This window comes from Cyberlindnera jadinii, assembly GCF_001661405.1.
Source record: "Cyberlindnera jadinii NRRL Y-1542 unplaced genomic scaffold CYBJAscaffold_3, whole genome shotgun sequence".
NCBI lineage: Eukaryota > Fungi > Ascomycota > Saccharomycetes > Phaffomycetales > Wickerhamomycetaceae > Williopsis > Williopsis jadinii.
In genome coordinates, this window is record NW_017963654.1 from 342,970 (window position 1) to 356,914 (window position 13,945).

The window sequence follows — 13,945 nt, forward strand, 5'->3', positions numbered from 1 at the left end:
GCGTCGCGTTCCATCAACATTGAACAATAACAACAACAACAACAACAACAACACACACAGGACAAGTAACGTGAGGGAATGTCAAGAAGAGAGGAAATCGAAGCCAAGAGACAACGGCTCGCAGAGCTTCGACGCCAGAGGGAAGAGAAAGAGAAGAAATTCAGGGAACGTGAAACTCCAGATGGTTCTGCCCAATCATCAACGCTGGCATCGCCTTCCTTGACATCGCCAACATCGGAACAAGTCTCTAGAGAAAGCATCGACAATCTGGTGAACCAGCTTGTTAAGGAGAATAATGACAATTACAAAAGTATCTCAGTACAGACTGACTTGATCTCGCCACTGAAGAGCTTTAATAAAGGCACACAGACCATGGTTCTTGATGATGAAGATGACCAGCATAAACAACCAGAGGAAGAGCCTTTAAGTGAGATTGAAGAGGCAGAAGACGTGACTGATGCTAAGGAGGACCTATTGATTGTTGATGACGAACATCTCAGATCTTTCTTTGCAAAATCTTTCAAGATATTGAATAGAGCTATAGAAGAAGATGACGATATACTGCATAGCTACACAGTACACAAGTCAAGTGTGGCAAAAGAAGATCTCCCAACCTATACGCTAATACGTTCATGGAACCAAGACAATATGATACAGTGCATTGATACTTCTCAGTATTTCCCCGACCTTATGGCCTTTGCAGAGGAGAAATCACTAATGGTTTATAACATTGGGTATGGGAAGTTCGAATCCAAGTTCCAAGCACATACCAGGATCATGAAGGTACAATTCTCGTCGTTTAGATCCAATTTTGTCTTTGGCTCTGGCTATAACGGTAAGATATTCTCTTGGGACCTTGAATCAACTTCACAACAACCGTACTTGGAATCGCAAGTGACTCAACTGACCCATTCTTATCCAGTATTAGCTATGGATCAGGTTCCTGATAACAACGGTCTTCTCATAACTGGCTCTACAGATGGTAAGATTATACACTGGAATCCACAGATACTGGCGAAGCCAGCACAACAGCCAATCAAACTGGAGATGCCCAAATCATCTGCTATTAGGTACGATGAGCTAACACCAACCTGTTTCACGCATTTGGAAAGTGAACACGGATATCTAATCGTTGGAAGTGAAGATGGCAATGTGTACAAGATGAAGAGATTTGATCAAAAGTCAAAGACTGATTACATTGAAAAGATATTTCATGGACATATGGGACCAGTTACCTCTATTGAGCCTTCACCCGCATTATCGCAACTGTTTGTGACATCCGGTATGGATTGGAAGGTATTTCTATGGGATGCTTCACAGGAGGAACCATTATTGGAGATCTACAAGACGAATGCCATTATGGCATGTCTTTGGAGACCTTCGTTCCCAACTCAGATTGGGTATATTTATGAAGACGTTTTGGAGATTGTGGATCTGAGCATTGACACTGTGACACCAATTTGCAGGATCTCAACAGAGGAACCGTTAACTACCTTCAACTTCACCAAAGACGGTGAAAGGGTGGTACTTGGAGGGTCCAAAGGTGGCATCTACATCTATGCGTTAGATGTACCAACAAAGAGTGATATGGCAAAGTTCAAGAAACGTTTCTGCCCTACAGGTGGTATTTAAGCCTGGTGATAGCTATTCTTTTAGTATCTATTCATTGTGTGCTATCAATAGCCCTCTATTTACCAGTTCCAAAGAACTCATGGAAGCCAACCAATGTGAATCTGTATCTGACATCACCAGCGTTCAATCTGGTCAACGCCTGACTGACATTAGCTTCGTTAATGTCCAAAGTCTCAACCCATGGAGCAAACTTGTGATCTTTAGCCAATTGCAAGAGTTCAATGGCCTCTTTTCTAGAGCCAAGAAGAGAAGCACCGAGGAAAACACCGTTTTGCAAAAAGGTGAATGGAGAAACTTGTAGTTTCTCATCAACGTGTGGCAAACCAACGGAAATGAGCTTCTTGTTAACCTTCAAAGTAGAGAGGAAGGCATCAACATCGGTGTCAACAGTGGAAGTGGCACAGTTGATGATGGCATCAAAGTAGTCAAAGTAGTTCTTAGACCAGTCTTTCTCCACGCCGGTGGCAATGAATTTGTGAGCACCCATCTTTGTAGCGTCCTCCTGCTTAGAATAAGATCTAGAGAAGGCAGTCACCTCGGCACCAAGGGCCTTAGCAATCATGATAGCCATATGACCCAAGCCACCAATACCAATGATACCGACGTGTGGGGTCTTACCCTTAGCCAGTGTGTCTTCGATGCTTCTCTTGATTGGAGAGTAAACGGTCAAACCACCACACATCAGTGGAGCAACAAGGTGGGACTCCAGTCCATCTGGGATCGGGAACACCATCTTCTCGTGTGCTCTGACGTGAGAGGCATACCCACCTTGTGACACATAGCCATCAGGGTAACGACCAGCGTACGTACCAACCTGGTGCTTGCAGTACTGCTCATTGTCCTCTTCACATCTAGAGCACTCGGCACAGCAAGATGCGCTGGCACCGAGCCCAACCCTGTCACCAACCTTCACACCAGTGGTACACTTGGAACCAACCTTCAACACTTTGCCGACGATTTCGTGACCCACACACTGGGTCTTAGGACCATAGCTAGAGGACTTACAAGCCAACTCGCTCTTCGACCACTCGTTCTTCAAGGTGAACAGCTCAGACGCACACACACCGCAGCACTCAATCTCGATATCAACGTCTCTATCGCCAAAGTTCTTTGGCACGTAGGACGTGAGCTTTGGGTTGCTCCACTCCGAGGGATCGGAGATGGCAAACCCTTTGAACTCTTCTGGATAGTTAACAGTGGTTGACGACATTGTTGCTGGTTGCTTTTGCTTGAATCGACTCTCCAGACCAGCTGTTGGGATGTGAGATGAGCTAGGATTCCGACTCTTATTTATACTCATGCATGCTGGGCCTTGCTTACAAACGGCTAAATCATTGACGGTTAGGGTAAACTTAGCTGTAGTTTTTGCCTATATGAGAAGCGCAGATTTCAACTCCGAGCTGGCGTGTGTAGCACCGAGATGAAGGCGAAGAGCCATAGAACCAGTGACTATGGAACCGAAGGTGGTGAAGCATCTTTTTTACGAGGTTCCCTGTCGTTTTAGCAGCTCAGTTACGGTGTTCAATTGGTGTTAGTGAGCTACTTAACGTGGATGTGGACCAGCCGGCCAGTTTCGCCGTAACACAGGCTCTGGCTCTGGCTCTGGCTGACTCGAGGTCTCCACTAACCCGGTGGTATTATCTGTGACTGATGGGTTGAATGTGGCCCTCAAGAGACGTGGTGCACTACGCATCGAAACCCTTGCCAGGCCCCTCTGCTGCTGATTCAGCTGGTACGCCGAAACGGTTATCAGGCTGGTTTTCGCCAGCGTACGGTTGCCTCAGCGTGGATGTGCCGGGAATACTTTCCCAAAGGAGCAGTAAGTAGAGCGGAAACGCCGGTGGGACTTTTCACTTCTTTGACAGATACATTGGCCTCACGTCGGCTTCTCAGCGTCGAGAGCGAGTGCGAGTGCTCACGTATCAATTGGTGTAACGGTGGGAGCTGACGATCCTGGTGGTCATGGAGCCGGCACATTTATGCTGTGAATTGCTGTGAATGCGGTGGCATCGGTGCCTTGTTCTTCGGACCTTGAGGCCTGTGGACCATTAGCTGCGGGACCACGATGCTTGTCTGGTCGCTTGTTTCTTGGGCAGCACAACGTCCAAGCGTGGTGACCAGTCCAGCGAGCCTCCGTGGAGTGTTGCTGAGGGTGTGTGATCCCCACAGATGGACGCAGACGGTGCAATTAACAAGGAGTAACGGGTGCTCAGTAAGGGTCTACGCACTTCTTTTCGGCCGAGACCAGATACACCTATGGGTTACCCTCGCAGCTCAAGGGCACAACGTCAAGGGTATACAGGCCAATTGTGACGGGGAAGGGTTCAGCTGTGGGGGAGAAAGCACATTCGGGGAGTATCTGGGGTAAACGTCCGGTTGATCCGTCTAGAGATCTCTCTGAGACTCATCAGCGATGCGATGGAAGCGCATGCCAAAGCGTTGATGTATGTCGGTTCTAGCGACGTGGTCTATTGCAGCGTGTGGATTTCCCTTTCGGAACTCGTCCCTGTTAGCTCAGTCGGTAGAGCGTTCGGCTTTTACAGAACTAACGAGGGGAAGTTAACCGAAATGTCAGGGGTTCGAGCCCCCTATGGGGAGTTCCACTTTCTTTTTTTGGCCTCGCCAGGGGAGGTCACGTGACACGTACAAGAGCATGGGCTATAATAATGGCATCCAAGACCAAGCATACAAGCTACACTCGATACTGTGGAATCTAGCACACTTGCTGCACTTATAATATATACATGGTTTCCATCCCGCACCCTATGTAGCCATCAAATCCAGGTCTGTTTCTTCTTCTCTCTTCTCTCGAGTAATCTCTTGTACTTGTTACCCTTCACCGAGAGAATCTTTTCGTCAGCCTTCGCCAACGCCTCTACAACCTTTGCCCTTCTTTCAGTCACGTTCTTCTCGTATCTGCGTCCCTTTGGTCTCAGTGTGCCCTTCAGGTACTCATTGGCCTCGTACTTCTCCTCGTAGAACTTCTTGTCGCCCTGCAACTGTGGGAGACAGTCTTGCACGCCATATCTGTACGCAAGCTTCCAGAGATCCGACTGACGACGCAGCGAGTACTTGGGATCATGGTACTTCTGCGTTACTGGGTGCTTGTTTGGCAAGAACGGATTGGCATCCTCAGCGGTCGTCAGCGTAGGCTTGGTGGCATACTGCTTGAATGGTACAGGCGGATAGCGCTCGAAGAAACGTTGAAGCGTAACTGGAAGTTGGTAGAAGAACGCCGAATCGCTGAGATCCTTCGTCACGTCCTTGGCAACCTGGAAGAGTCCCACACTCGGCTTCATTGCTTTGTTTTGTTTTGATGATAATCTCACTAAAAACGACTCCAGAGCTTTGTCCATTGGACGAAAACCTCTTTCAGGACAAAAAAAAACGAGAAAATCGGACAAATGGTAGGCGCAACATTTCGCAGATTGGCGCAGACTCCGTCGATGACTGATAATCTTTTCATTCTCTTCTCTCTCTCCAAACAAGACTTCCCTCATTCTGACCAATTCGCTTTACCAAGGCTCAAGATGTTGCGTGTTTTGAACAAGTCCCTCACTGCTCCTAAGGCGAGACTATTCTCCACGGCCAGAACTGCATGGCAAGTTGTAAGTGACGCTCAATTGGTTTCCCCCTAGCTTGCGGCATTCGACTAACAATGGCTGGACATATAGACCAATCCAGATCCTAAGCCGGAGTCTGAATCTGTGAAGTTCATCACTGAGACGTCCAAGTACTCTGTGACCACGTACTCGCGTCCGGATGTTGTCTTCGAGAAGGGCCAAGGTGCCCTTCTGTGGGACATTGAGGGTCGCCAGTACATCGACTTCACTGCTGGTATCGCAGTGACAGCTCTGGGGCACTCGCACCCGGAGGTTGCCCGTATTATGTACGACCAGGCATTGACGTTGATCCACTCTTCAAACTTGTATCATAACCTCTGGACCGGTGAGCTGTCGCGTCAATTGGTTGAGACGACTAAGAAATCTGGTGGTATGCACAATGCATCCCGTGTGTTTTTGGCTAACAGTGGTACTGAAGCTAACGAGGCTGCTTTGAAGTTCGCTAGAAAGCACGGTAAGACAATCAGTGATGATAAGACGGAGTTCATCACGTTTGAGTCTTCTTTCCATGGTCGTTCAATGGGTGCGTTGTCCGTCACTCCAAACCCAAAGTACCAATCTCCATTTGCTCCTTTGATTCCGGGCATCCATGTTGCCAAACCAAACATCGAGAGTGTCAAGGCATTGATCTCTGATAAGACATGTGGTGTGATTATCGAGCCAATCCAAGGTGAAGGTGGTGTCCGTCCTATTCCAGCTGAATTCCTCGTTGAATTAAAGGCATTGACAAAGAAGCATGGTGCTGTGCTCATCTACGATGAGATCCAGTGTGGATTGGGTCGTTCAGGTAACCTGTGGGCCCATGGTAAATTGCCAAAGGAGGCTCACCCAGATATCTTGACAATGGCCAAGGCCCTTGGTAATGGATTCCCAATAGGTGCTACTATGATCACAGAGGACGTTGAATCTGCTTTGAAAGTGGGTGATCATGGAACTACTTATGGTGGTAACCCACTGGGGGCAAGAATTGGAAGCTATGTCTTGAGTCAAGTTTCCAACGAAAAGTTCCTTGAAGAAGTCAATACTAAGTCCAAGGTTTTCAAGGAGAAACTTAACGCTTTGAAGGAGCAATTCCCAGAACAAATCGTCGAGGTTAGAGGTGAAGGTTTGCTGTTGGGTATTCAGCTCAAGGATGATCCAACTCCAGTTGTTCAAGCTGCAAGAGAACGTGGGCTGTTGATCATCACAGCTGGTGGTAACACTATTAGATTTGTTCCAGCATTGAACATTGAGAACAAACTCATTGAACAAGGCTTGGATATTCTCCAGGAGTCACTTTCTTCCGTGTTCAAGAAGTGATGTCTTCCAGGAAACCTTTATAGAAACACTGGACATGTTGTATCACTGCAACAAGTATTACTGAAGTCAATTAAGAATATTTCGCATACATACTACGACAATTGTAAGGATTCGTAGAGCTCGCACACATCATGTGCTTCAGTGAGACGTGTGGTGATGGTAGGCATTGTGGGGTTCAGCTCTTCTGCAAGACACTTCTCACACCATCGCTTATCCAAGAGTTTCCCCATAAGTGGTGATCAGAGCCGTTCAATGCAAAAAGATGTTGGGCGTGTGTGCCTGATTACTTCCAGCTCAATCAAGCCCAGAGAGTGCTCTCTTCCGTGTTTCTCCAGGAAGACTGCGCCAACATGGCGACTTCCACCATACTTCCCCCATTGGGTGTAAGGAGGGTTAACTCTTCCACTTACAGTCACCTTAATTCAACAAACTTAACCCACAAAGAGTAGAACAAGGCTGCTTTAGCCATTAACACTCGTTCAACAGTTGAACTGTTCTCTTGGAATAAACACCCCCATGAGTTTATGCACATTGATGCTGAAAATTTGGCAGCCTGCATAAAGCCTTCGAGGGAAAGCACAACATCAGACGTCTGTCTATTTGATTCTAAGGTGGTGATTGATACAAGGGGACCTTACAGAGAGTACAGTGGTGGCTGGAATGTGGTGCTAATGTATATGGGGAGTTGCTATTTAATATAGAAGAGGTATTGTTGGGGGAGGGTTAAATGCAATTGCGTTGCTCTGCATATGCTGTTTTGATAGAACTCTTGATTTTATAGTGGATAGCAGTTATTGATCGTCTTTGGACGTCAAAGTCACCAAGTACGAGTTGTATGAACAAGCTGCTCTTCCTAATTTCTCATCATGTACACCGCTGCTGATGAGGTCATGTGTCACTTTGATGCTATGTGTGTCAATCACCCCCAAACCACGACATGCAAATCGTGCTATGTTAGCTCGCGTGGGTATGCTTTGTCTAATTTTAAGAGCATTATGAGAGTTGGATAACACAGGTTCCAATGCTGTGCCCTTTGGAGCCCACAGTTGTTGAGATGAAGTCATTCATGGCTAAGAACCAAGAGGGGGTCATCACACTTGGAGGCAAATTGAGTCTTGTTCAGTCGAATTGGTTGTTACTTTGCGACATTCCCTTGCTCAGAGTGGCATACTCAAACTGATACTTTTAACAGCTATATAAGAAGAGCCAAAGATCTCTATCTTCACCACAATGATGACTCGTATTCATCATTCAGCTCAAAAATGGGTTTCAAGAGCTATACCCTTGGCGATATCAATCAATACTTAAAGCAGCGTTGTACAACGTTATTCCCAAACAGGGAACAATGGGAGTTTGAAAAGAAGAACATCAATCCGCTTCCTGGTCTAAGATCTATGTCATGGCGTCAATGGCAGTTCTTCATCATCGGATTCATCTCATGGACGTGGGATGCTTTCGACTTCTTCGTCATGTCGCTCAATGTCTCTAAGCTTGCCACCGACCTTGATCGATCTGTCAAGGACATCTCATGGGGCATAACAGTTGTTCTGATGTTCAGATCCGTGGGTGCGATAGTGTTTGGTTATTTTGGTGACAGATATGGAAGAAAGTGGCCTCTAATTGTCAATCTCTTCTGCTTGGTTGTTATTCAGATTGGCACTGGCTTCATCAACACGTATGCAGAGTTCATCGGTGTTCGTGCACTGTTTGGAGTGTTTATGGGTTCCATGTACGGCCTGGCTTCTGCCACTGCTATGGAAGGACTGCCTACAAGTGCACGCTCATTCCTATCTGGTGTTTACCAGCAAGGTTATGCACTTGGGTATTTGCTTGGTGTGATCTTTCAAAGAGCTATAACTGATACAACAACACATACCTGGAGATCTCTGTTCTGGTTCTCAGCTGGTCCTCCTGTTTTGTTCATCATATGGAGAGCATGCTTACCAGAAACTGAAGCATTTTTGCAACAACAGCTTCACATGAAGAATAAAAACACGAGCTTTAGTGAAGATGCTTACAAAGTGTTTAAAGAGCAATGGCTGAAGATGATCTATCTTGTTTTGCTGATGGCTGGTATGAACTTCATGTCTCACGGATCTCAAGATTTATATCCAACCATGCTGACGGTCCAGCTTAACTACAGTCCAAACAGATCCACTGTTACCAACAGTGTGGCCAACTTAGGGGCATTGGCTGGAGGTATGACTTTTGGTCATTTCTCTGGGTTCCTTGGGCGTCGTTCTGGAATAATCATCTGTTCTATTTTAGGTGCTTGTATGATATACCCGTGGGCCTTCGTTCGTAACAGTGGAATCAATGCAGGTGTGTTCTTTCTTCAATTCTTTGTTCAAGGAGCGTGGGGTGTCATCCCAATTCACCTCTCTGAGTTATCACCACCAGAGTTTAGAGCCTTTGTTGTTGGTGTGTCATATCAGCTTGGTAATTTAGCGTCCAGTGCTTCCTCTACGATTGAATCGACCTTGGGGGAAGGATACCCTTTGTACGACGAAAACGGTGACGTGATTGAAGGTGTCTACGACTATGCCAGAGTGATGGCTATCTTTGTTGGTGCAGTGTTCTGCTATGTCATTTTGATTGCTTTCATTGGCCCTGAAAACCGTCATTCCAATATCAATTATGTGCTTTCTAAGGAGGAGGAAGAAGAGCTCATTCAGCAAAGAATGATCGTCACCAACAATGGTTCTGAGCAAGACTCCAATGCTGATGACGAGGAGAAGCTTGTCACAGCTCACACTGAGAAGATAGAGCCAAAGTGATTCTAGTGGAGTATTGACAGTAGGTCAATTTATGGTATGTAATGATGCAGTAATTCGTAGTCGTCACGTTTCATATAGCTGACATCTTTTATCCCAGCTGTGGAGACAAGCTTATGCATAATTTTGGTATCTCCTTTCTCACCATGGTTTCTGTGAGGGAGAATACTCCATACTTAACCCAAATAGTCGAACATTTAACCACCGAGTAACATTTTAGCTGTGTTCCATATCGTAGTAATCATTGAACTACTTATAAATCCACCAATACCCCATAGTTTCAGTCCTCGTAAGAGATCATCAATAAGAACATGTATGAGGTATACCAGCACACTGATAATAGCTGACATGGTCAAGATTAGTGCCATAAACTTCAAGAACATCGAGTCATCCTTCAAAATCGAGTGTAAAAGCTGGACATAAGTGGGATCTGAGCAATTGTAACTATCTCGCCTTTGATGCTTTTTCAGCTTGTTCACCAATCTTCCTCGGATGAGTTCTTTAACACTCATGATGTATATCCTTTATTCGAACATTCGGATATGATCTATGTGTACTGTCTGAATCTTCTTCTTCCTCATTTTCCATCACTATCAAGACAAAATGGCTGGCTCGTATCTACTTATGTCCTATTGTGCCCCCTACCGATAACTACAACGCGATGTGTGAACACTACAATTTTAGTAAAGTTGAAGGTCCTTTGTGTGGTTATTACGACCGGAGTGGTTTCATCACTTCTTCAAATAGAAGGGTCTTTAGTTCTTCCATGTCCAATTGCTCTGGGTTTTCGTTAAAGTCTCCCCAGAACTTTTCGTCCAAGGGGGCAGCGTTTGGTTCATCGTCCGGGTCGTGGTATAGCTGGAGATAAGGATGATCAAGAGCTTGAACAACGCTTATACGTTTCTGGGGATTGAACGTTAGCAGTTTCTCCAATAAGTCAAGTGCCAATGGGTTTGTTCCCTGTGGGAAGATGGTGTGTAATGGTACTTTCTTACGGAATGGCAAGGTGCGGATGTATTCCCTTGCACGCTTAGACTTGATGTTGTAGTAGTCATCCATGGTTGGGGTCCCCAGAACTTCCATGATTAGCCAAAGCTGGTTGTGATAGTCCCTTCCTGGGAACAGAGGCTTACCTGAAAGCATCTCTGCAAGGATACAGCCCACCGACCAGACGTCAATCGCAGTGGTGTACTCTTGGAATGTCAACATAATCTCCGGTGCTCTGTACCATCTCGTAGCAACGTACTCCGTCATGAAACCGAAATTGTTTTCACTTGACGCTACGGAGCGTGCTAGTCCAAAGTCACACACTTTCAGGTCACAATTTGAGTTAAGCAAGAGGTTTGAAGGCTTCAAATCTCTATGTAAGACGTTTGCAGAATGCATTGCCTTCAATGCCCTTAGCGTTTGATAGATGAAATATTGGCAGTGATCATCACTCAGAGTCTGCGACTTTATAACCCTGTGTAGGTCTGTCTCCATGAGCTCTTGAATCAGATAAACCTCACTGAAGGACTCGTAGTTCAAAGGCTTCTGTATGTCAAGGATCGATATGATATTCTCATGGCTATTGAAATGTTTCAACAGCTTCAGTTCACGAAGTGTTCGAAGACAGAACATCGGCTTGTCAAAAGGTTGGATCTTCTTGATCGCAACCTTTGTGCCTGTAGGCTTATGGACAGCAGAGCACACCACACCATAAGCACCTTCTCCAACAATTTCTAAAATCTGATAGTAATCAGAAACATTGAATGAGATCTTCCTCTTAGATGCCATTCTTGTCATGTAAACACCTTACTTCGCCTTCGCTGACCCGGAAGATATGTTGAGTAGACCTAATGAAACGCAAATTTGGGACCGAAATAAAGAGAAAACTCTCACTGCCAGCTATAAAGCACCTCCAAGTCGGTATAACTAGCTCAAAACGATAATATTAAGCAGGGAATTACCAGTTTAAAGGGAAACTTGGTGTTGTTCTTGTTGGTTGTATCGGTCTACGCACGCGGTGAAGTCACAATTTTTTTTCTGTGCGTTTTATATAGGAGGCTTTTCTGTTTCACAGTGGAATTGGAAGGACATTCCAACACGATGAACAATTACTTGGAATGAAGGGAGTGATAGCTAATCAACAAGTTGTATATACTGGGATATTGATAGCTAATCAACAAGTTGTATATACTGGGATATTGATAGCTATGGAAGCACAGCTTGCTATGAAGAAAAGACACTAAGAGTTGTAAAGGAAAACACACACATAACCTATTACACTTTTAAACGTATAAACAACTAAAGAACACCACCTATAAAAAGAAGAGTAAAGTAAACTGAAGAGTTCCTCAACAAAGAACGTAGTGAAAAGAAACACAAAAAACCAAACATTGAACCCCTATATTATAAACCTCAGTGTGACATGACAATCATTAAGAAAAAAAGTCCCCAAAACACCAAACAGGTAAGAGAAGTTTAGAAAGCAGCAATACTTGGGTATAATTCCTTCTTCGCGCTGATATCAGTACTTTCATCTGCGTTTTCAACTTCTTTAATCATCTCTGCTAATCTGTGCTGGATAACATGGATTAACTTCTTATGACGAGTAATGAAGTCATCTTCAACCCGTAGCGACTCCATTTGTTTGGATAGTTGTGCCATCTCCTCATCTTCGTACTCGGATTCGGACTCCTCATAACCATCGTCGAAGTCATCAGAATCCTCAGAAGCGCATCCGCTTTCAACAGTGTCAACATCGGCACTCTTTTGGTTGATGCCAATGTTGTAACGTCTATAAGCGTCACTCTGTGTTGTTGATGATTCCATTCTGTTGGCAATCTGTGGATAAGCAAAGTTGGTTCCTGTAGCACCGAGAGATAACGATGGGTATAGCGAGGAGGAGTTCAACGATTGCAATGGTTCAGAACATTTCAATGTTGGCAATGAAGGGTTTTGACCTTGCAAAGCTGGAGTGTATTGGTCCAAAGATGCACTCAACTGGTTGAAGAAAGTGTTGGTATCGTACAATTCCTGGTTTGTCTTGAAGAATTTTGATGAACCAGAATTTGAGAGTGGAGGGAGAGAAAAGTCATTGTTCATGTTGAATTCCAAGTTGGTCAATCTGGAGGCCATATCGTTGTTGTAACGTGGAGTAACCTTGCTCTTCTTAACATCGTCAAAGAATTGGTTGACCATCTCTGGTTTTCTCTTTCTTGACTCTTGCTCAGAAGGCTCCATGGCCAGTAAGGAATCAAATTGGGATTGTTGCAAGTCAAAAGCTGACGTTGCTGAATTAGCACCTCCAGTAACGTATTGATCCAGTCCATTACTGGATCTGAATGAATTTTGATAGTTCAAGTTACGAGCCTGTGCTGCCTGCAAAGCAGCCTTTTCAGCAGCTCTTGTAGCAGAGTCCGCATGTGTCTTAATGTGCTTCTTCAAATCTTGAGGTCTTTTGAACTTCTTTGTACAAGTGGTGCAGACATAAGGCTTCAAAGGAATGTGAACCCTGATGTGCGAAGTGATATGATCACGCTTCACAGTTTGCACTCTGCAGGTGTCCCAGTGACAGTTCAAGTTCAAATTACGGTTTGATTTGCGTCCAACATGGTCATCACACAAGTGGTTGTACAGGACTTCCGCATTTTCAAACATCATATGACAGTGGTCCCATTTACATTGCAGTGGGCCTTTATGATCGTCGTCTTTGTTCTTACGCAAGTACTTGAGCTTTTTTGGCGGTTGCGCTACGGCAGCAGAGTCATGTTGACCTTGTGGCTGTGCAGTGGTTGCAGTTTGAGCAACACTGCCAGCACCACCAATAGAGCCCTGGGTTGACAAATTAGGCATCATTGCTGTAAAGCTTGCATCTGGCAGTAAGACCTTTGGATTTGGCAAGTACGTTGGCACCTGTGCAACCTGTTGCAAGTTGGAAGACTCCAGAACAGACCCCAACGGAGGGATCGAATAGTTGTTCAGCCCAAAATTTGTAGGGTAGTGACTGTGCTGAGTGACAGCATGGTAGTTGTCGTTCATCCCTGGCATCTGCTGAAGCATTTGCCCATGTGACAGGCCCATGTCCTTTGGCGGCGAGTCAACAACAGACGACGCAGAGGTGTAACTCTGCGGTGAATGGCCTTGTGAGTGTGGCGAGTTCGAGTCCACAGAGGACTCTGATGCCTTCGAGTCCCTATGTTGGAACTCCTTCGTGGAATCCGCAGATACGGCGCTGAACATCCTGTGCTTGGTCTTGTTTATAGATGTCAAGTACTAATGTCTTGTTAAGATCTCTTGATGTTTGAATGGAATTTCAAGATCTTCCCCTGTTGCCTTATTTAAGCTAGTCAAGAAAACAGGGAAGAAGGGCTCCTTTTTAAAAGTGGATTTCTCACCCGCTCCCTTTTCAATTTGGTGCCAAGATTGCAAAGGCGGGAAAAGTAGTAAAAAAACACAAAAAACACACACATACACACCAAAATTTAAAGGCAAAGCGCATATATGTCTGGTACGCGCAGTACAAACATCCCTACACCCATGGTTAAGCCGCCGAGTCTATGCAATAAAGCACGTTTCTTTTGGTCGCTTTTCCCAATCAATTTTAGTCACGAGGGTAGAAATCCGCAGGGTAAA

At 45.2% G+C, this 13,945-nt stretch overlaps 8 protein-coding genes and 1 non-coding gene across 9 annotated transcripts; 4 read left to right on the top strand and 5 right to left on the bottom strand.

Annotated features, from left to right (window-relative positions):
* Positions 1-862: 862 nt before the first annotated feature.
* CYBJADRAFT_166514 (WD40 repeat-like protein) lies at positions 863-2,112 on the top strand. Its single transcript, XM_020214521.1, has one exon. It carries the CDS (start codon positions 931-933, stop codon positions 1,630-1,632), a length of 702 nt encoding a protein of 233 aa, XP_020071765.1. The 5' UTR covers positions 863-930; the 3' UTR covers positions 1,633-2,112.
* Positions 1,688-2,842, bottom strand: CYBJADRAFT_125032 (NAD(P)-dependent alcohol dehydrogenase; the record flags this gene model as incomplete). The annotated part of the gene is made up of 1 exon (XM_020212569.1): positions 1,688-2,842. The coding sequence occupies one exon, from the start codon at positions 2,840-2,842 to the stop codon at positions 1,688-1,690; it is 1,155 nt and encodes a 384-aa protein (XP_020071766.1).
* A 1,293-nt stretch (positions 2,843-4,135) lies between these two features.
* Positions 4,136-4,230, top strand: CYBJADRAFT_t41. The gene has a single exon. It is a non-coding gene; the product is annotated as a tRNA-Lys (tRNA).
* Positions 4,231-4,303: 73 nt separating this feature from the next.
* Positions 4,304-4,931, bottom strand: MRPL25 (mitochondrial 54S ribosomal protein mL59; the record flags this gene model as incomplete). The annotated part of the gene is made up of 1 exon (XM_020217321.1): positions 4,304-4,931. The coding sequence occupies one exon, from the start codon at positions 4,929-4,931 to the stop codon at positions 4,407-4,409; it is 525 nt and encodes a 174-aa protein (XP_020071767.1). The 3' UTR covers positions 4,304-4,406.
* Positions 4,932-5,162: 231 nt separating this feature from the next.
* ARG8 (acetylornithine transaminase) lies at positions 5,163-6,554 on the top strand (the record flags this gene model as incomplete). Its single annotated transcript, XM_020216820.1, has 2 exons — positions 5,163-5,240; positions 5,346-6,554. 2 exons carry the CDS (start codon positions 5,163-5,165, stop codon positions 6,552-6,554), a joined length of 1,287 nt encoding a protein of 428 aa, XP_020071768.1.
* A 1,262-nt stretch (positions 6,555-7,816) lies between these two features.
* On the top strand, positions 7,817-9,331 carry CYBJADRAFT_124710 (MFS transporter; the record flags this gene model as incomplete). Its single annotated transcript, XM_020212551.1, has 1 exon — positions 7,817-9,331. The coding sequence occupies one exon, from the start codon at positions 7,817-7,819 to the stop codon at positions 9,329-9,331; it is 1,515 nt and encodes a 504-aa protein (XP_020071769.1).
* Positions 9,332-9,525: 194 nt separating this feature from the next.
* On the bottom strand, positions 9,526-9,840 carry CYBJADRAFT_161228 (uncharacterized protein; the record flags this gene model as incomplete). Its single annotated transcript, XM_020213591.1, has 1 exon — positions 9,526-9,840. One exon carries the CDS (start codon positions 9,838-9,840, stop codon positions 9,526-9,528), a length of 315 nt encoding a protein of 104 aa, XP_020071770.1.
* A 176-nt stretch (positions 9,841-10,016) lies between these two features.
* Positions 10,017-11,327, bottom strand: CYBJADRAFT_60830 (Pkinase-domain-containing protein). The gene is made up of 2 exons (XM_020217818.1): positions 10,324-11,327; positions 10,017-10,231 (listed from the first exon to the last, which is right to left on the bottom strand). The coding sequence occupies exons 1-2, from the start codon at positions 11,111-11,113 to the stop codon at positions 10,203-10,205; spliced, it is 819 nt and encodes a 272-aa protein (XP_020071771.1). The 5' UTR covers positions 11,114-11,327; the 3' UTR covers positions 10,017-10,202.
* Positions 11,328-11,566: 239 nt separating this feature from the next.
* Positions 11,567-13,392, bottom strand: RIM101 (alkaline-responsive transcriptional regulator RIM101). The gene has a single exon (XM_020214522.1). It carries the CDS (start codon positions 13,349-13,351, stop codon positions 11,792-11,794), a length of 1,560 nt encoding a protein of 519 aa, XP_020071772.1. The 5' UTR covers positions 13,352-13,392; the 3' UTR covers positions 11,567-11,791.
* Between the last annotated feature and the right edge of the window lie 553 nt (positions 13,393-13,945).